The 19,748-nt window shown below is 45.4% G+C and overlaps 3 protein-coding genes across 4 annotated transcripts; 1 reads left to right on the forward strand and 2 right to left on the reverse strand.

Annotated features, from left to right (window-relative positions):
- Window positions 1-4,395: 4,395 nt before the first annotated feature.
- Window positions 4,396-18,089, forward strand: LOC125771812 (uncharacterized). Of its 2 annotated transcripts, none has more exons than XM_049442882.1 (5): window positions 4,396-4,567; window positions 11,892-12,895; window positions 13,108-13,217; window positions 17,083-17,329; window positions 17,400-18,089. In XM_049442882.1, the coding sequence occupies exons 2-5, from the start codon at window positions 12,014-12,016 to the stop codon at window positions 17,829-17,831; spliced, it is 1,671 nt and encodes a 556-aa protein (XP_049298839.1). In that variant the 5' UTR covers window positions 4,396-4,567; window positions 11,892-12,013; the 3' UTR covers window positions 17,832-18,089. The 2 variants fall into 2 exon arrangements, with proteins under 2 accessions (XP_049298839.1, XP_049298847.1); XM_049442890.1 differs by lacking the exon at window positions 4,396-4,567 and adding an exon at window positions 6,329-6,393.
- LOC125771830 (protein phosphatase 1H) lies at window positions 13,984-16,038 on the reverse strand. Its single transcript, XM_049442911.1, has one exon. It carries the CDS (start codon window positions 15,983-15,985, stop codon window positions 14,165-14,167), a length of 1,821 nt encoding a protein of 606 aa, XP_049298868.1. The 5' UTR covers window positions 15,986-16,038; the 3' UTR covers window positions 13,984-14,164.
- LOC125771825 (clusterin-associated protein 1) lies at window positions 18,037-19,677 on the reverse strand. The gene is made up of 3 exons (XM_049442904.1): window positions 19,492-19,677; window positions 18,277-19,428; window positions 18,037-18,195 (listed from the first exon to the last, which is right to left on the reverse strand). The coding sequence occupies exons 1-3, from the start codon at window positions 19,511-19,513 to the stop codon at window positions 18,077-18,079; spliced, it is 1,293 nt and encodes a 430-aa protein (XP_049298861.1). The 5' UTR covers window positions 19,514-19,677; the 3' UTR covers window positions 18,037-18,076.
- Between the last annotated feature and the right edge of the window lie 71 nt (window positions 19,678-19,748).

A 19,748-nucleotide genomic window follows, 5' to 3' on the forward strand; every position in this document is an offset into this window, starting at 1 on the left:
AACAAAATGCCCATCCCCCGCGCGCGCGAAACATCTAACCGATCCGCAGACAGTACGCGCGCGTAGTGTTACGAAGGCTTGTGGTAGTTGAAGGTGTTTGCTGGCCCCCCCAATTGGTTAAAAGGCACCCGCAGCATCCGAAGATGGAATGGAGACGGTGCGAAGGGAAATGGTTTTCGATAGGAAACGCTTTCTTTCTTTGCATCCCATTCCACCCCTTTTTGGGGTGGGGGTGGGGTGGCTGGAGGGGGTGTTTGGTTCGGTTCCAAATGAAATACGGCCTGCCTCCACCCAAGTCGTCGTTTATGGCGCTCTGTTCCGGATTCCATTTCCTACTGGCTGCTCGTTAAAATGGCAAAACGGAAGAAACAAAAAAAAAACGCGTACTCGGCGTATGCAAATGAAGCACGTGAAAACTGTCAACCTTTCTCACTTGGCTCACTGCAAAACGGTTCCAAACAGCTGAGCACCTTAGTTTTTTTTTGGTGCGAACCAAAAAGCACCAAAACCCGACACTCCAGAAGTGGAAAGGTAAAAAGCGAAATCGCCACCAAATTCGCCACCAAGTTCGCTACCACTTTCTCCAGGTGGTCGCTTTCGCTGTGTGTGTGTGTGTGTGGAAAATATTTTTTTTCTTCTTCTTCGGGAGAAGATAGTGGAGGTGATCGCAACCGTTCTGTTGCGCCTGTTTGTCTCTGTTTATCTACGTCTGCTTTTGCGTTGTTTTGTGCTGATGGGCAAGTCTAGTTTTTTTCCTTTATCGCATCACTCACTATTGCTGATGCTTCCTGCCCTTACAAATGTTTTGTTTTTGTTGTTGGCTGCATTCGTAGCAATCTCAACCCCAGTACAGCTGGCCCGTATCGGACGGACGTACACTATCGCTTCGGGTTTCCAATGCAACTGCATCCGTAAACATCAAGTGCCCCCCCCCCCCAGGAGCATGGGTCCGGTCGTCGAAAGAAGGCAAGTGCATCGTCGACTGATAACAATCACATTGTTGACACGGGTTATGGGGAAAAGCAAAACGGAAACATTTCATTATCCATGTGTGTTGCAGAAATGGAATTTTTGTTCGACTTACTTCACCGGGTTTTACCTCACACCGAACCTTGTGACGCACCTGACCTTTCCCAAGCTTATACGGCCCCGGGGGCAAGTGCTTCCCGGTTCGTTTACACCGCAACTTTATGCAACTAAACCGGGTCAAAGGTTGGGGCACGGTGGGTTTCGTTAACTAACTCCCCCCGACCAAAAAACACGACTGCCCGAAGTGCGCAGAGTGAGCCCAGTCACCGCGCAGTCACCCAAGGATTTGTGACGACCGTAGAAGACGAACCCCGTGCGAACAAGAAATCTTTTGTTCTAAAGACACAAGTTCATCCTTTTTCATTCTTTCTTTTTTTTTGGATGATAATTAACATACCTTAACACCTTACCTTGCCTCTAGAGCATCTGTCGGTTTCGTGAACCGCATGGCTCAGTCACAGTATGGCGCTAATGAAGCTGCTCTAATTACGGGGTTCGTAACGTTTTGCCGCGTTCTTTCCCCCCCCCCCCCCGGTTGATCACCATCACCTTCGTGACGTGATGAAACCAAGATGGCATCAGATGAACTAGTTCCATCATCGCTTCTCCCCCCTCCCTCTTTTTTTCCCACCCTCTACCCTATTACCAGCAAATGAGCGTACATGCGAATTGGTGTAGCACATGTGCGCTCCGGGCCAAAAAAGAAAGACACGCCGTGTGAACTTTCTGTGCGGAAGTTGATGTGTCTCCAATTGCAGAAATCAAAAGGAAAAGGAGTAACAACAACAAAAAGAAAAAGCACACAAAACCCACCCTCCACATGCGTCAGTCACGCAAGCTAATTCTGGTGACGCGATCATACGCGATTGGAACGCGCATTTTCTCTCCGTCTTTGCCACATACAATGTCTTTGTATGTATGTATGCCCTGTATAGCCTATTTGGCTATAGCAGTACCGGATTTGTCAGTCAGCAACGTTTTTCACCCCTTCCACCCCCCCCCCCCCCCCATCCATCCATTTCTTCATCACCAAATGCGAACAACAACAAAACGTCCAGGGGGTTCGTCGCTTAAGTCTTTCGTTTTTTTCTTCCTTCGTACCGCGTGTGTACCAAGCATACACGTTAAAGAGATTTCGTAGCGACAACAGCACTTGGCACATTTTCTACCACCACCACCGACATAGCACGCACCCGCTTGCCAACTAAAACCATCCTTCTGTACCCTTTTCCGTTTTTGGTTTTCTTCTCCATAAATGGATTTAAGGGAAAGAAATCAAAGTAAGCCGTGAATAGTGCGCGTCTGACACAGACCATATATCATCGGGGTTTGCACCAATGGAGCATAGAATTTAATACATTTACAAAAAGCTTGCTTTGATCACCCAAAAACTTCCGTAAAGGGGGGTTTTTTCACGTCACCAATTATGCTGTAAGATGCCTTTTCGTGTTTTTTTTGAAACATATAGACACGTCAGATAACGTTAGGTGACCCTTTTGCGCATGCGGATCATAGCAAAAGTGGGCGTATGGCTGAAGCCTACACAGCTCAACGCTTCCCTTCGCTTTCGTAGCGTATTTCCCATGCCAATATCGGACAGGCGCCCATCACCACTGCGGATGCACTTGAACGCACTCGTACATCAACCGAATTTCGTACCGTTAGCGTACGGTTTGTGCCGGCTGTCGATAACACTCGACGATAAATGCGTCAGCCGTGCAGCGTGTACATAATTCGGCTGAAGTATCGCATTATGAAGCAGCGAAGAACTAGCGCGAACGTGAACGGTGAAGGAAGAGAATCTAGTCGACCTTAACCGTCGATGATCGTTATGCTGAAGTATTCCAAATGCCCTTAAACATCAATGGCAGGAAAGTGTGATGCGATTGCAAAGTGTGAATTAAATCTTTAGCGTCTTTTCGAAACTGCGTGCGCGCTACCGCTGTGAAATGTGTGAGTTTTATAGATTGAGATGAAATCTTTTTTCTTCTCCTCTTCTCTTCTCTCTCTCTCTCTCTCTCTCTCTTTCGCATAAACCAACAAATTCAAACAGGTAGAAATGTTTGAGTATTTTAAAACCTTGAGTGTAAATATCTGGTAAGGTTCGTCGCTTGTTGAGTCTTTTGTTTTTTAATCGTTGAAGTAAGTGTTTAAAGGCAATTTCTACATTTTTAAGCTCCTGTATTTTATTTCCAAGCTTTTGTATGTTTATTTTTTAATCGAAATAATTAACATAATAAGTGTACAACAAGTTGAATATTTAAAAACCTTCACTAAGAAAATCCAGTAGGGTTCGTCGCTTGTTGAGTCTTTGGTTTTTTAATCGTTGAAGTAAGCGTTTAAAGGTAATTTCTATATTTTTAAGCTCGTGTATTTTATTTCCAAGCTTTTGTATGTTTATTTTTTAATCGAAATAATTAACATAATAAGTGTACAACAAGTTGAATATTTAAAAACCTTCACTAAGAAAATCCAGTAGGGTTCGTCGCTTATTGAGTCTTTTGTTTTTTATTCGTTCAAGTAAGCGTTTAAAGGTAATTTCTTCATTTTTAAGCTTCTATATCTTGTTTCCAAGCTTTTGTATGTTTATTTTTTAATTCAAATTATGAGCATAATAAGTGTATAACAAGTTGAATAATTAAAAACCTTCAGCAAGAAATTCCGGTAGGGTTCGTCGCTTGTTGAGTCTTTTGTTTTTTAATCGTTAAAGCAAGCGTTTAAAGGGAGAAATATTAAGAATAACAATACAATACTGTCTGGAAGTGATGCGAATAACACGAAAAAACTTTATTCAAATATAGAAATAAGAAAAACCAATTGCATTACAACTGCAAGCTAAATAAAATCAGCCAACAAGCCTATATTTTTTTAACTCGCCTCGCCGGTGCAAGGTCGCTTCGACGTGTGCCCGTACACATGTGCGGTAGGGCAAACAAGCACAGCAAACGGGATTGCAACAGAGATGCCATAGTACGACAACCGTGTACAGGGTGCACCAGTGCAAGCAAGATGAAACCGAGAGAAACCCATCTCTGCAGCTCTCCAGAGCTCACAGTGCCGCCAATCAGCAAAACGACACTGACACCGGAGAGCTGGAGTAACAGCGCTAAGAAAACCGCTCTGAGGCATGTTCCCCCCGTAGAAGGAGGGTGGAGGGGGGGAGGGGGCACGAACCCTCAATGCGCGCACCCTAACTAACCTTCAGCACACCGGTGTGTCTGTGTGCACAACGGACACACACACACGCGCGAACCACCCTGTATGCGCGCTCCGGACGCTTTTCTCCTTCGCGGCAAAAAACCTTCCCCGGCGGAGTTGGGCCGGAAAAAAACGAACCAAGCGCGGAATTAGTTTCCAGTAAACCGCGCTACGAAACGGTCGTGGCAGTTTTTGGCTACGGAACGGTACATTAGCTCGCGCCTTTGCAGTAACTCGCTCGCATACGCAACATACGGTACGGTGCAAACAAACAAGTGTCTGGCCGCTGGTCTGGCGGGTACGATCATTTAGTGTGTGTACTGTTTTGATTTTCGCGAAGGTGAGAATTTTACTAAAAGGAAGTAATTTAAATTTTGAATCAAGTCAGTTAAACGAAAAATCACTCGTAATCTGGAAAGCAATCTTTTTTTTATCCGGGTTCAGTACGATACAGCATCTCACAAGGCGCAAGCGGGTTCGTGCACGGTTGAAAACATTTTGGTGGGAGACGTTACACGTTCGGCAATAGCTCTCCCGGAAGTGCATCTTTCCCTTGCGCTGCCGATTGCATTCCCCATTTGTGCATCATTTTATTTATTTGCAGTGTGGTTCGTTTCAGTGATGTGAGGAATTATTTTTCACAAATTCCTTCTCTTCCCATTTCGTCCTCACCTCCCAAATCGTGTGTTTGTATGTGTGTGTGTGTATGAGAATAGCCAACGGCGCTATATGCGAAAGCGAAAGGGAACCGGTGTGTGCTTTTATTACCGACTTACCCAAAAAACCGTGATCACAAAACACATCTCCAAGCGACGAACTCGACATTCGCTTTACGGGGGAGAAAAAAAAAACAATCAACGACGGGCTAGCGAAGCACAAGTGCGTGTTGTTCTTTTGACTGTGTGGAATTTGCCAAACGTGTTGTGTGTGTGTTTGTATGTGCGTGACACTTTGGGAATTATATTTCCCAATGGGAGAGAGACAAGAAAAACAAGCAAGAAACACGCGCGTTTGGAATGTTAGATTTTAATTCAAATTTTGCCAATGGTTTGGATCTCCTTACGCTCCACAACCCCCTACCCCCACCCCCACCCCCCTCAACCCCAAGCTTCATCTTTCCATCAACCAAAGGGAAATAAAAAAAAACACAAAAGCTTCTCGCTTTTATTTACGTGCTTACGCGGGTGCAAAAATATTCAAAAGATTTAAACAGTCTCAAGCGACGAACCCCCTTCAAATCTCTTGACCATCGTAAAGGTCACAGGAAGTGCATAATTTATTGGACCTATTGTTTGGGTGTTTTTTTTTTGTTGTTTTATTAGTATCTTTTCGCACTCCACCAAATCCACAACGGGCCGGCCGGGTTTGCTTCCGCATAGTGGGGAAAGCTCGTTACACCCTTCCGCCAGCTGGAGAAGCCACCCTTTTTTGGGGGCCCGGAACTTCATTTTGGAAAACTTCAATAAAACCTGATCATGGCGGTCTGCTGACCGTCGGACGGATTTTTATTTCGCTGGATAAATTTCACCCTGATTGGAGCAAACTGTTTATTAACATAGTTTCTCTTTCAAAGATCAACCCCGCTGTATCTGTACCTATCTCGCTTTCGGTGATGCCGCTCGCTCTTCCGCATCTGTTTTTTATTTTTTACTGCACCATCCATCCATCAATCCCTTCACCACTCGCTCGCTCGATCGTTAATTTTCTCGCGTCTCGTTTGGAAGACGCCAGCTTCCGGTAACTGTGTCCAATTTCGCGCAGCATCCGACTGCAATTGCAATTGCGCAGTTCCGCCTCCGTAAAACCGGTGCTCTTCCCAGCGAACCACGCGTAAGCAGCAATTGTGTTTTCGGTGCGCGTGTGCGAAGTAAAGTTTTGCGGAGGAAAGAGAGATATAAACGTTATTTTTACTGCCTTGTTGATAATAACTTCCAAACCATCCATCAAACGGCCACACTCTGCAAGCAAACATGCTGGACATTTTCTTCCACCAATCAAAAAAAAACGCCCTACTCAACCAACTGTGTGCCCGTTCAAACACAGTATCGACAAAGGAGAAAATGGCTACGCAGTGATTGAATTTCGTTTTGATTTTGTTTTCTTTTCCGATTTTGCTGGATCCAGCTTACTAGAAAAATTATCAATTTCAATCATATACTAAAATCGGTAAGTAAGAAAGTAAAAACTTTATTATGGATATCAATGGATTATTGAATTTTGTTCTGGGATTTTCTTTTTCCAAAAATTTCCATCTTCAAAACAATTGTGCCACACACATACGAAGACAGTCGAAGCAAAGTTCGCAATCCGTTCGATTGGTTTTCGCTTTCGTTTCGATTACGAATAGCAAAAGAGAGAGAGAAAAAAACGGAACTGGACAAGCGAACCAAACAAAAAAAACACAACAAAATACTTTTACAACAACAACAAAAAAACCAGAAGGAAAACAAACCGCATAAAATAAATACAACTTTCCCCCGGTGCTCGTTATTTGCTATCACATACACACTACTCTTTTATTTACTTCCTTCCGTCTCTCTCTCTCTCTCTCTCTCTCTCTCTCTCTCTCTTTCTGTCCTTTTCTTGATTTTTTTTTCTTCCCTTCGTTTCATCTTTTACCATCACTTATCTATCGATCGTTCGCATCTCCCTGCCCGCACAAGCGTCTTAAATCGAAAGCGATTCGAAGAAAGTTTGCAGTCGTTCAACCACGAACCGTAAATCTTCTCAATCTTCAAACCCACCGTCCCTGACTCGCCTGGAGCCGTTGTCATTCCACCTTATTGTCACCTCCACAAATCACCTTCCATATCACTTCTACCATTCCCTTCCCTCCCCTACCTCCCATTCGTCTACTTCCCGTCGCGATCAATAGATCTTCAGGCGATTTGTTCGGGTTCGTCGCCTTCGGTCCAGTTGTTGCGAATTCCTTTCGTTCGCGCAACAGAGTTGGAAAACAAAACATTACGAATCAAACTGGAACTGTTTAGAATACAGCTTAACATTAATACTAAAAGCAAAAAAACGTATATTAATAATTCGTAACAATTTACAAAACAAAAGACTCACAAAGTAAACTATTTAAGAGTCACACTATCAGTGGTTGTGCTGTAACAGTTCCCAAGTTCGCTCATACGTTGAAAATGAAAGTGAACTGTTTTTTTTTATTATGAAAAATCACATGCATGTGTGCTTGTGTTGCTTTTTTTTTTTGGTAACCCTTCTTCACCACCGTTTTTACATAAAATCAAACCTGTCCCCTCGCCCCAACGTTGTTCCGCGCGCAGCTGTTCCTTCTCGAGTGCGCCAGGAGGAGGAGGTCACACTTGCCTGAATGTTTGGGTCGCATGGGCCACAAGATGCGGTGGATAAAAAGCAAAATTCGTGAACAACAACGAAGATAAAGAAGAAAAAAAGCGTGAACCGGTTATCGCAATCGTGCTGCGGTCAACCGTCACCACCGAACAGTCAGACGTCTTTTACGTAAATAGCAATATGCAGTCTCCGCGGTGTGTGTGTGTGTTTTTGTAATAAAATGGAAAGGAATTAAATAATAATACCTCCAGCACGCACTCACCCTCGTGAAGGAATTGATGGAAGGCCCAATTTACCTGTTTGAGGTTTTTTTTTTGGTTGGAATTTTGGTCCACAACGTGCGCTAACAAAGTGTTCATGGTCTCTGACTTCGACCCCAGAGCAGGTGTAACCCGTAACCGTTACGCTTGATTTCAAAGTCAAATAGACTAGCAAGAACGAAAACACATTCCCAGATTTGTGGTCTAGCTGATGCAGCAAGAAGAAAAAATACTTTGCTTAAGAGGTTACTTCAAAGTGTCTCCACAAGACAGCTGTCAAAGTTAGAATGACAGCTAGTATTATTGAAGTCAGTATGGTATTTCTCCATTTCAAGACATTCGCGTTATCTCTGAGGAGTTTGATGTAATCAAGAGAACATTCTGGAAGATAATGAGAAGATCCTTGAAGATATTCAAATTCACAGACCAAAGACTCCAGACTCCAACAATTCCAGACTCGCTTATATTAGATTAGTCTTAGTATATCTGACTCCAATTTTAAAGTGTATTTCCCTGAAAAAATGCAAATAAGCCTTTTCAGAATATGCTTAGTTCATGAATATCTTAAGAATTTTTGCCTATTCTTGATGGTTTCATCTTTTATTTGAATTGTATAAATTCTTGGTATTTTAGGTACTTTAGGTATTTTAGGTATTTTTAGGTACTTCAAGGTTTCATCTCTTGTATGAATTGTATAAATTATTGGTGTTCTAGGTACTTTCCAGACAAACACATTTCTTGGAGAGTTCCTAGAAAAGTTTGGATCTCAAAGACCCTGATAAATATCATACATTAAATTGTCTGGTCTTCAATATCTTCAACGTCTTTAGATTCTGCGGACACTACAACTCGTGTAGAACAACTTTTTTATTGTGATAACAGAGTTCTTCCAAGATTCGCAAGATTTTCACACTAGTCTCATGGACCAACTCTTGAGAGAAGTTCCTCACAAATTCCTTTGCAACATTCAACTATAATAGTCAAAAGACAGTTAGACAGTTCAACCTCCAATTCTTGATCATTCTACAGCATTTCTGAACCACTTTAACCAGAACCACATCAAAACGCGGCCAGGTTTGTGTAGGTCGCTACGGCTTACTCCATAACGCTTGAAACTATTGGTAAGCCATTTGGAGCGGGTTGTTGCGCAGACATAGGCACGCACCCGGTACCCGATTTCACCTGTGTTGCCCAAGATAAACCTAGTGCACGATCGTAGATAAACAAACGTTTTTTTTTTCTTTAATGGCGGAAAGGGTATATATTCAAAATGCGAGATATGAAACTAATTGAACTCAATGGGCGGATTGAAACGCTACAGCCCAACTCGCAACACTTACCTTTAAGGTATATGCATGTATGGAGGAGTTTTTGTGTGTATGTTTGGCACATTCCTAAGCGAAACTAATCACGGCACGTGTGGCAATTAATCGAACTCTCACAATCGGACCTTCTCCACCGATTGCACCTTCCAGCTTTGGCGTAACATTCTGGCAACAGTAGTGGCAACAAATCGATTTCTTCTCTCTTTCTCCTTGGTGTTACATTCTTGTACCGCTTGCTTGCTGCAACTCCGTCTCCACAGGCACGTTGGCCGCGTTGGCGTACTAGAAGTGAAACCGTTGTTGCGCTTTTTTTTACATTTGGAGCTAGATTTACTAATCGTTCAACTTTTGTGCGTTGCGATATAGGTTTTCCATTTTTCGAGGGCAAAAGGGTTCCGTTTCGCACCCCATTCCGTTCACCGGTGTTGTAAAAAAAATGAAAATAATAATAAAGGGTAACGCCAAATCGACCAGAACCGCTGGAATGCACCACGATGCACTCTCAAAAGGGTTGGACACTTTCACACGAGGGGTCGGAATAATGAGTACTGTATGCATTGTTACCCCACAAAAAGGGCCACCCACCGAAAATGAAGGGTTTCCCCCCTTACTCCCCTTTCCCCCTCCTCTTCAAAAAGGGGTAGCCACAATGACACGTTTCAATGGCGTAGAAATGACACACTCACAGCTAGAAGACTAGTGACGAGTGACTCTTTTTGGGGGGGTGCCGTTTTCTTTCATTTCCACTTTCCAAACCTTTTTGGTGCCCGTGTGGTGACTATCTTGCGCCAAATGGTGGGCAAGCGAATGAGGTGAAGTGATTTGTTTTTTTCTTTCTTTCTCCCTTTCCCTTTTGTTTGTGCGGGCGTCCCAATTCCGTACCGCGAGGGGGATGAAACAACAAAACACCAGGTTAGGAAGCGGTAAAATCTTAGCGGTAACCCCCCCTCCCCCCCTTGGGTAAAAACCCCTTCAAATAAACGGAACGAAAATCGTAGCTTTCCCAACTTTCCTTTACATTGGTGCGTTAATTTTGTGGATTTTTTTTTTGTTGTTGTACAGCCTGGCATCTCTCTAAATCTTCAACACCCGGTACATCACTAGTATCGCACCATTGACGAATCATAGGAACGAAAGATTTGAACCGGTGTGATTGAAAACAGAAACCGCCACCGGGGTATCGGAGAAACCTCCGACGCGGAAGTAGAAAATCTGACCGGCGGTCAAACGGTTGTGGGAAATGGATGTGCATCCAGTCTAAATTTGGAAACCGTCGACCACATCTTCCGAATCGATCGACATTGACGTATCTCGCTCGATTGATAATAGAGAGAAGCGTTATGCAATGGCCCCCTCCGTTACCGTTACCGGTTTCGTTGTTGTTTTTTTTTTGGGAGAAAATCATGTAACGTAAATCGGATTCGATTCGACCCGGCCGAGTGTGTGCTGGTGGTACCAGACGAGAGATATAGAGGGAAGTTTCAAATGAAGTTATTACGATGCCCACCAACCGTAGGGAAGGGAAAAGAAAATCGATCCCTTTTTTTCCATCCAACAGCACGATCCGGTTAGTGAAGATCACGATGAAAACTTTGGTAACGATTTAATTTCAAGAGTTTTTAACTGTTTTTTTTCTCTCTTAACAACAAAGGTACCGTTTACCACTAGGTGGTGAATTGAGTGTGACCAGTCCATTTAACATCATCGCTTTGCAGGAGTTTCCAATCAGATTTACGATGCGTATAGCATAGTGAAGTTTTTTTTATTGGGTATTGATTTGTTTCGGTTTTACGAATGCATGAAGAAAGCACATAGTGATCCTATCAAGAGAGATTTCGTGGGATAAACTCATACTGCCGCGCTATATTACAAGATTCATTATTATTTATGAGCTCTCGCATCCGCATGAATCATTCTCCAAATGTGAGATTTAGTTTTAAAGTCACTTTTGATGCAACTCGGGAAGGTTCGATTCATGCGACAGCTCCAAAACATTGAGTTCTTGGCTCTAGACGTATGCGTTAACCTAGCTATCATAGGCCAGAGTTGTAGAAATTCATTCAAATATTATTGGACAAAACTGGATAAGTGATCCTATGCTAAGGTTTAAGGTTTCCGAAGATTTGCTACTCTCTAGCGCAAAATACAAGAGTAGGAACTCTTATCGACAGCGAAATTCCTTGAAGATATTCGACTCCCCTTTCATCTGGGATATTGCCAATCTTCCAAAGCTGATATTCTTGGACTTGGTTAGCAATATTAACAAGCAACCAAATATCAGCAGTGTGTTTAAAGTAAATTGACACGAATTGGCGAATATCTGTGTTCTCCATATAGGACCTTAACGGACGTTAGAAGACAAACAAGAACTTAAGCCCATCCATTCGGAGGTCTCGATCCCTAGAAACTCTTATCGATAGCGAAATTCCTTGAGGATATTCGACTCACCTTCATCTGGGATATTTCCAATCTTCCAAAGCTGATATTCTTGGACTTGGTTAGCAATATTAACAGGCAACCAAATATCAGCGGCTTTTTTAAAGCAAATTGACACGAATTGGCGAATATCTGTGTTCTCCATATAGGACCTTCACGGACATTACAAGACAAACAGGAACTTAAGCCTCCATTAAGATCCATTCGGAGATCTCGATCCCTCTTCTTATTTCTCTTGTTCCCAACCATCAGATTGCTTGTATAATAAGTTTTCTGTATAAAATATATCACTCCACTAACCAAAACCTTTTGATTGCTTTTATTCCAGGCCCACCGTCAACGCCACCGTCTCGCTAATTGAATTCTCACATTCATGGTGTTCGGTTTGCCAGGTGCAGAAATCACCACCACCTGAAACTGAAACGCTTGGAGCAAACTGGATCGTGCAGTATGGAGCAGCTAGAGCGAGAGATCCGCAAAGAGATAGACGAGATGAACACGAGCGTGTCGTTGGTGGATCGGCTCGAGGCAGGCGACACAATGGATGACGACCGGCGTGACGAGCTGCTGTCGTCTACGCGGGCCGTCTTCGAGAACGTGAATCCAAACAATGTGAAAAACAGTCTCACCGATTCACAGATATCGATTATCTCCAAGCATGATGGGTATCCGGATTCGGGCCACTTTTACAGCACACCATTAAGCGGTGGCAAGGACTTGGTCGGTGGTGTTGTTGGTGATGGTACCGAGCAGACATTCAAGACAGCGGAAACATCTTCTCCGAACGGAACGAATCAAACCGGGGCTGACAAGGCCATGAATGGGGGTGGAATGGTACCCAACAAGTCACCTCCAGATGTGACGGGACGTACCGGACGCACCGGTAGCAAACTGGACAAGAAGACCAAATGCCGACAGAGCCAGCGGGACCAAAAAGTGCCGACACTCTCACAGCAGGACGTAACTACCAAAAATCCACAACCGAATGCTTCGCTGGCAAATCTACTCTATTCACCGGGGTGTGGCGTACCGAAGCGCAAACGACTCCCGTCGACGGTTATTCTTGGTCTGATACAGCTGCTGCTGAGCGTAACGCTGGCCGCACTCGGTGGACTCGTCATCGCCCGGAACGCATCGCTAGCAATGGCCGGTACTGGGTTGTGGTGCGGTGCGATTGCAGGTATTGCCGGATCACTCGGTTTGATGAACGTGAAGATGGCGAAAACTGGCTTTCTGGCGGTGAATCTTATCTGCGTCGCGTCCAGCACGCTTGGGCTCGCACTCACCGGTATCGGTGCGGTACGGGACGCTAACCTAGCCCAACAGGATGAGGTAAGTGGAACTTTGGAAAGAAAAGATCTTCAAAAAACAATATAACAAACTTAACTCGAAAGAGATCTCGTTTTTTGGGGTGTTAGTGAAAATAGTGAGCAAATACATTTTGATAACTGTGTTCTGGTCTCTATTTCTTTTTCATATTGTTCACCGTCTTCGCCCGCTCTCGTCTTATACTGCTCCAAACCTCTACTACGGGAATGCTGCAGCTTATCTGGGGTGCTGTCACAGCCGGAACCGGGCTGCTGGTAACGCTAGCGGTACACTTCCTAATCAGCGTCTTCTCCGTGTACTATTCAGCGCTCAAACTCTGCTCAAGGTAGGTGAAAGGCGCACCCGTCACAACTCATACACAAGCTGAGAGGAGAATCCATAAGGAAACAATCCTTCCCTAAACCGCCGATGTACATATGCGTTGCTGTTTGCTTTGTTCCCAATCTATCGGACAGCGTGTACCGTTTGGGGTTCTACTCGTAACTTGCCTTTTACTGCAGCACCACTACAGCCTAAATATTGCGCGCGTACTTACGCGTATGATAGTGAATATTTGCTTTGAAAAAAAAACCCCCATTTGAACCTTACCGGAATTTCTTGGGGGTTTTTTTTCTCCACCCCGTTCCCCGATAGGGAACCCTTGGTTCGATCAAACATTACATTTCCTAGCCGACATCTTACCGCTTACGTATTCAATACTTTAGTTATGGTTTAAATATGCTACACAATTTCGCGCGCTTGGTATCCTTTTTGCCAGCATAGATATTTATATAAGATAAGGTTTTTTTTTGCTGTCGCTAGCATCTAGCATAGTGGAATTTAACCCTTTCTTCAATTATATCCTCACGCGCGCTATCTCTCTCTTTCTCTCGGTTGTTATATTATTGTATTCCTTTTTTTTTTGAGCGCACTCCTGCCTACTTCTGCCACCGAGACTCTTCTTCTTCTTCTTATCTGTGAGGTATTCCCTCGGTATGGCTAAAGAAGCCAGCTTCCTGGGCCTTCCTTAGCTACTCCGCTGGTCTGAGCCGGAAAACCGCTCAACTTCCTCTAAGGATCTTGGATCGGCAACTACTGGCCATATATCCTAAGCCACCGAGACTCGTCTAGCAAAAGGGAGTGTGAAGTTGTTTTAAGAGGGTGCCTAAAAAACACACGCACACCTGCAAAGCGGTTACAAACGTTACTTAAAAAAACATAAATTGCAATTGGATGTGTTTTTCATCAATCATCAATATCTAAACGTGCTCACGCCATGTTTAGCGCAAATTTCTACTTTGCGGGAAGCGCATCGGCAAGTCCCATCGGTACGTTTTTCCCACCCGCCGGCTGTAGATTGATCGTGTTGAGATTGTTTTCCGCCTCCTGCCCTTCCTCGGGCGGTTCCGATTCGGACGATGAGCTCATTTCGTTGGTGGCGTTACGCGGTTCCGCCGCAAGTTCCGCCTCCGCAACGGACGCAACCACGCTCGCATTGGTGCTTCGCATCTGATTCCGTGCCGCAACCGTTTGCGTCCATTCGCGATACTCTTGGTAGTATTGGTACACCGGTATTACGATCACGGAGATATCGTCCACCGTTGCGGCGGCACGCGAATCCGACAACCGCCAATGGCCGGATTCGTTCGCACGGCCACGGGATCGAGCGACCAGCTCCTGGGCGACCATCGTGTACCGGTGCCGTTCGGCCGGGAATCGTTTCAACGTACCGAACACGGTGTTCGCTACCTGCTGTGATTCGCTTACATCCCACAGCCCGTCGGTTGCCATTACCAGCAGCCCGTACTCACCGTCACTGTTATCGTCGGCCGGTTCATGTCGTACCTGGCACAGATCGAAACACACCACGTCCGGGTGTGCGCTAAGGAATGGTTTGATCGGCAAATTACTGCCGAGCGCCTTCAGATCGTGATCGCCAAAGCCGCGCGTTACACCGATCGTACCGAGCAGTCGGCTCCGTTTGCCGACGCCCGTTATCAGCGGTATCTTCAGATCGGTTGCGGTAAGCGTCTTGTACGTCCAGCCCTTCATTGCACCCTGTCGGTATAAAATTCGCGCCCCCAGATCTTTCGTCGTCGGTTTTTTTGCGTACTCCATCGCAATGTACTCGCCACCGAGCAGGGCTGGGTTGTGTTTGCCGACCGTCAGCAATCGGGGCCGCTCCGTGTCCGGTGTGTGATCGAACGAGCACGGTTCAGCGACCACCTCGAACTCATCCTCCTCCCCTGCACCTGCTTCCTGCTCGCTAGCCGCGTTACACGTTACCCCACCGTTACATTCTGCCCGCTGTGGTGGTACCTTTCGGCGTTTTACCCGCTTACAGAGCACACCCCGTGAATCGCCCGCATTCGCCACAAATAGCTTGCCGAGGATGAACAGCGCAACCAGTGCGGTACATCCGCCCGCATTCCGATACTTGTCCCGATCTTCCGCCAGTACCGCATCCATATCGGCAAAGGCCGCCTCCAACGCACCGACTATCAGCTCATCCTTCGACACCTGCTTGTGGAACAGGCTCGGATGGGGCAGTGTCGCGTGCAGCGGCATCGCAAACCCATTCTCACTCTCGACGCGCGGCATCAGCAGATCGATTATGTCCACCAGCTTCTCGTGCAGTATGTAGTGAAACTGGTTCGCAGCAGCGAGTGCAGCACCGTACCCGGCATGCCCATCGTAAATGCCAAAGTACGTGTACGGCAGATCGTGATACTGCTTGGACGGGTGCGATAGAACCTGCCGGTGAAATGCCGCCTGGTCTTCGTTCCATTTCGATTTACCCGAATTAACACACTCCGCGTAACCCGTGTTCCACGGCAGCAGTGAAATGTCCCGCGGCACTATAATCGGCCGCACATTGTGATCCGCACTCGCCTTCAGCTCATCGTACGTCAGCAGCTGCAGAAACGGGGGCCGTGCGTACTGAAACTTTTTCGGCAAACGTTTACCACCCGCATCGTACTCCTTGTGGCTATTGCCACGACCACTCCCAGAGCTGGTTCCACCACCGTACGCCTGATGACCGGGACCGGACGGTAGCGCCGGTTGGTCAAGTGCCACTGCCGTGAGCACTTTGTTCTTGATACGATTAAACATCTCCAGCGCGACTAGCTTTCTGTGGCGGTGATGTGTGATCACACCACCTTTACGTGTTTATTGGTCAATATATAATCGCTTCTCCTCGAAGCAAAAACCGTTCTGCGTCGCTTATTCGGAACACTTTCCTTCGTCACACAAAAAACGGATCCACTTAGCAGGCCTTTGTATCTAAGGGGTTAAGGGAAAAATGAAGAAAACATGGTTCAATTTAAGCAGTTTTGTGGGCAGTATAAAGCAACCTGCCAAAAAGGCACCAAATACTTACGCGTAGCGTTTACACAATACAAAAGCTGCCCACCCTTATCACAACACGGTTCGATGCGGTACACGCTACACCAATCTGCCAGCTTTTCTGCTACCCACCGATCGAAACCATAAGGGAACGGAAATCGAAGCAAGGCCTGCTGATTGGTATCAAATTGAAACACTGCATCAATCCGCATACATTCTTGCATCCATCGTACGGCACGTGTCGTCGCTTATATTACGCTTATATTATCACTCCCAAATCGAGTATTTACGCATACTTTTTTTTTTAATACAAAGTTGCAGATAAATTAGCTGTTCATGTTTTTGTTCGACTGTGTGTTTTTTTTCACCATCACTGGCACCGCTAACACAGCCCTTTGCGCAATCCCTTCGCTCTCTCTCGCTACACAACTCGTCGTACTGTCAAACACGCTGCTCACTATGGTGAGCAAATGAGCAGTGAGGGTGGAATGACGTGAGCTTTCTCACGATAATGAGTGCGTTCGTGGTTCACTTTGCGCCTTTGGTGGCTTTTTATTAATTGTAAATATTGCGAGACAGTTTGTATTCTGTTCGTATTTTTGTTTTAAAATTAATATTGCTTTTAGATAGAGAATTTGCTGATATAGAAACTAATTTTCTCAGCAAAATAAGCATATAGCTTGTCTTGTATAGGGCATTCACTCAGCACATACAGCACAGAGCTGCTGTCACGCAGTAACGCCATCTGTTGGTCGTACCACAAAAGCTCAAAACAAATTAAATTTCCATGCTGCGTGGTATGAAAATTTAAATTTTTCATTACTTTCATTTTCCTATCCTTTTTTCCCCCCATTCCTTTCCAGACCAACACAAAAGCTACAGATGATCGATAATGTAATGCACAGCAACTCGCAAGCGTTTATGACGCAGCAGAAGGTGGAGGACTACATCAACTCGCTGCACGTGGAACCGGGCGTTAAGGATATGATGTACCAGACAATGCTCAAACGAAGCTACGGTTCGATGTACGGTGAAAAGCATCGTGGAGACAATTACAGTACCGGCACCTCACAGCGCGTAATGCTGGTTCCGGCGGGAGCGGGAAATGGGGTAAGTAGAAACATTTCACCGTCAGAGGGCGTCCGTTACTAATCTAGTACACGTTTCTCTTTTACGATAGCTCCCACCGATGATGCCGATGTACCCACCGGTACAGACATCGCCCGGTAATTCACCAATGATGTACCCACCGAATCTGATGCCGCCCGGTGTACCGCAATACCAACCGTACCCGGAAAGCGCACTGATGGAAGCACAAATTAGTCGGGCAAACCGGAAACGTTCGACGATGCGGATGAACAACGAACGCAACAGTGCTGAAATGGAACGACCGCGGCGAAAGTCCGACTCCGATCTGGAGAAAACGTTTACGTACACCGGACTGGACCGGGACATTGCGGACAGCTATCTGGCAAAGGAGGAAGAGAAGCTAACCGGCAGCATCGTCAGCAACAGTGGGATGCATGTAACGCCTCCCCACACTTATCATCACGATCTGATGCTGATCGACCATCGTACGCATTTCGAGCGATACAACGACATCCACATGTGAGGGAGTCGCCGGGAGACAAACCAATTTCATTCTATAGAAATAGGAAAGGGGCCTAACATACCCACTGCTCAAGAAGAATTTAGTCGCTAGAACATTGTTATACATTGTAAATGTGTTTTTGTATAGTATTTGTATAAACTATTTTTTACTGTTTTCAGTGCATGTTTTTGGTATTAAGAGAGGAGCTTTGAATGATGCGCAACTGCAGAGGAAATAAAACACGAAATATATTCGAGCTCGTCGCTCTAGAAATCCTCATCGCTTAGATCCACTTTTGCTCCTCGGTTAATGGTGGAACTTTCTCTCGGCATTTTGGCGAGACTTTCATCTTCATCATCATCAGTTCGCAAACTTCCATCGATTACTGGAAACAAGGAAGAGAGGGAAACAAAAACGAACGATCAACTATTGGTTGAAAAGGCACAAAGTGAGTTTGTCCACTTACATCGATTGCCTCCCATTTCGAGTTCACTTTCCGACTCTTCCGAGCTCATCGAGCTGTCCAATGGACCGAGCTCATCCTCAATACTTCCAATCATTTTCGACCGATCTTTACCGCTCGGTGAAGCACCGTCGATGCGTGATCTAAATCTGGTGGAACCCCGATCTCGATTCAGCAGCTCACTGCGCAACATACGGCGATCCGTCTTCAGCTTCACATCATCACGCTCGTCAAAATCATCGTCCTCCTCATTCTCGTCCTCCGACTCTATCAACCCTTCCGGCAGTATCGTCATGCTACTGTCGGTAATTCTAGCCACCGGGGACGTCGGTGTCGGCGTCCGGTTTTTACTGATCAGCTGCGATCGTAGCGCATCTACACATCTTATACGTACGATGTACTGCTCATAGAGACCCTTCAGCTCGAGTTCCAGCTTTTCAAACTCTTCCAAATAAGCCGGACGTACTTTCTGCAGTGCTTGCAGCCGCTGTCGGGAACGTTCCAGCTCGGAGGCTTTGCGTGAAATCTTGGACGCTAGATTAGTGTTATCCGCCTTTAAACTTTCCAGCACAGCCTTCGAGTTGGAAAGCTTGGATTGAAGTGACGCGATTGCATTTTTGATTATCTTCTCCGTTGTTACCAGCTCCAGTGAACGGGTGGACTGCACGTTGCGTATCTCCCGATTGATCAGTTCCTTTTTCAGCAAGTCGTACAGGGCGGCACCTCTGTTGGTAAGCTCCGACGAAAGACCACGAACCTTCTTGAGGTCATCGATTTTATCCGACAGATCTATTTCCACATGCGATTTGATCAGTTCTTCCTCATGGCCCGTTACTTTGGGCGAGGAGATCAGTAACGTTGTTACCTTTAGCAGCTCCTTGGCGGCAGCCACCGAGCTGGCGTACAATTTGCGTGGATTGATTTTGATGCTCGATTTTGTAACCAAAAACTCGGTTGCCGACCTGACGAACTGGATCCGCTCCTGCTCGGTACGGGTTCCGCCGCTCAGCACCAAATTCGGTTCCAACCGATTGATGAGCCATTGCAGAATATCCGAGTAGGCTTTGAAGCTTTCCGGACCGCCGTATGGTGTGTTGAGGACAGAGATGGGTATGTTGTTTGGATAGCCTAGCAGCTTCAATTGTTCAGCAAGATCTACAGCAGAAAGGTTCGAGAAATGTAATATGAATCCAATTTTCGAGCTGATCAAATACAAACCTCGAACATCCTTGAACGCCATTATTGATTATAAACCGAAAAGGCTTGCTATTTGTGTACAATTTCTGGTAACCATGGTGATGGAGTTCTGTTAAATTTCCAGCACAATCTTAACTGCGTAGATAATTCCATCTATCAACTATATCGCACATTTTGACAAAGTTATACAAACAATCGCTTATTTATGTAATAAAACAAAATCCAAAAAGGTTTGTAATGTTAAAATTTAAGTAAAAAATTTAAACTGGCCAAATTCA

This window comes from Anopheles funestus, chromosome X, assembly GCF_943734845.2.
Source record: "Anopheles funestus chromosome X, idAnoFuneDA-416_04, whole genome shotgun sequence".
NCBI lineage: Eukaryota > Metazoa > Arthropoda > Insecta > Diptera > Culicidae > Anopheles > Anopheles funestus.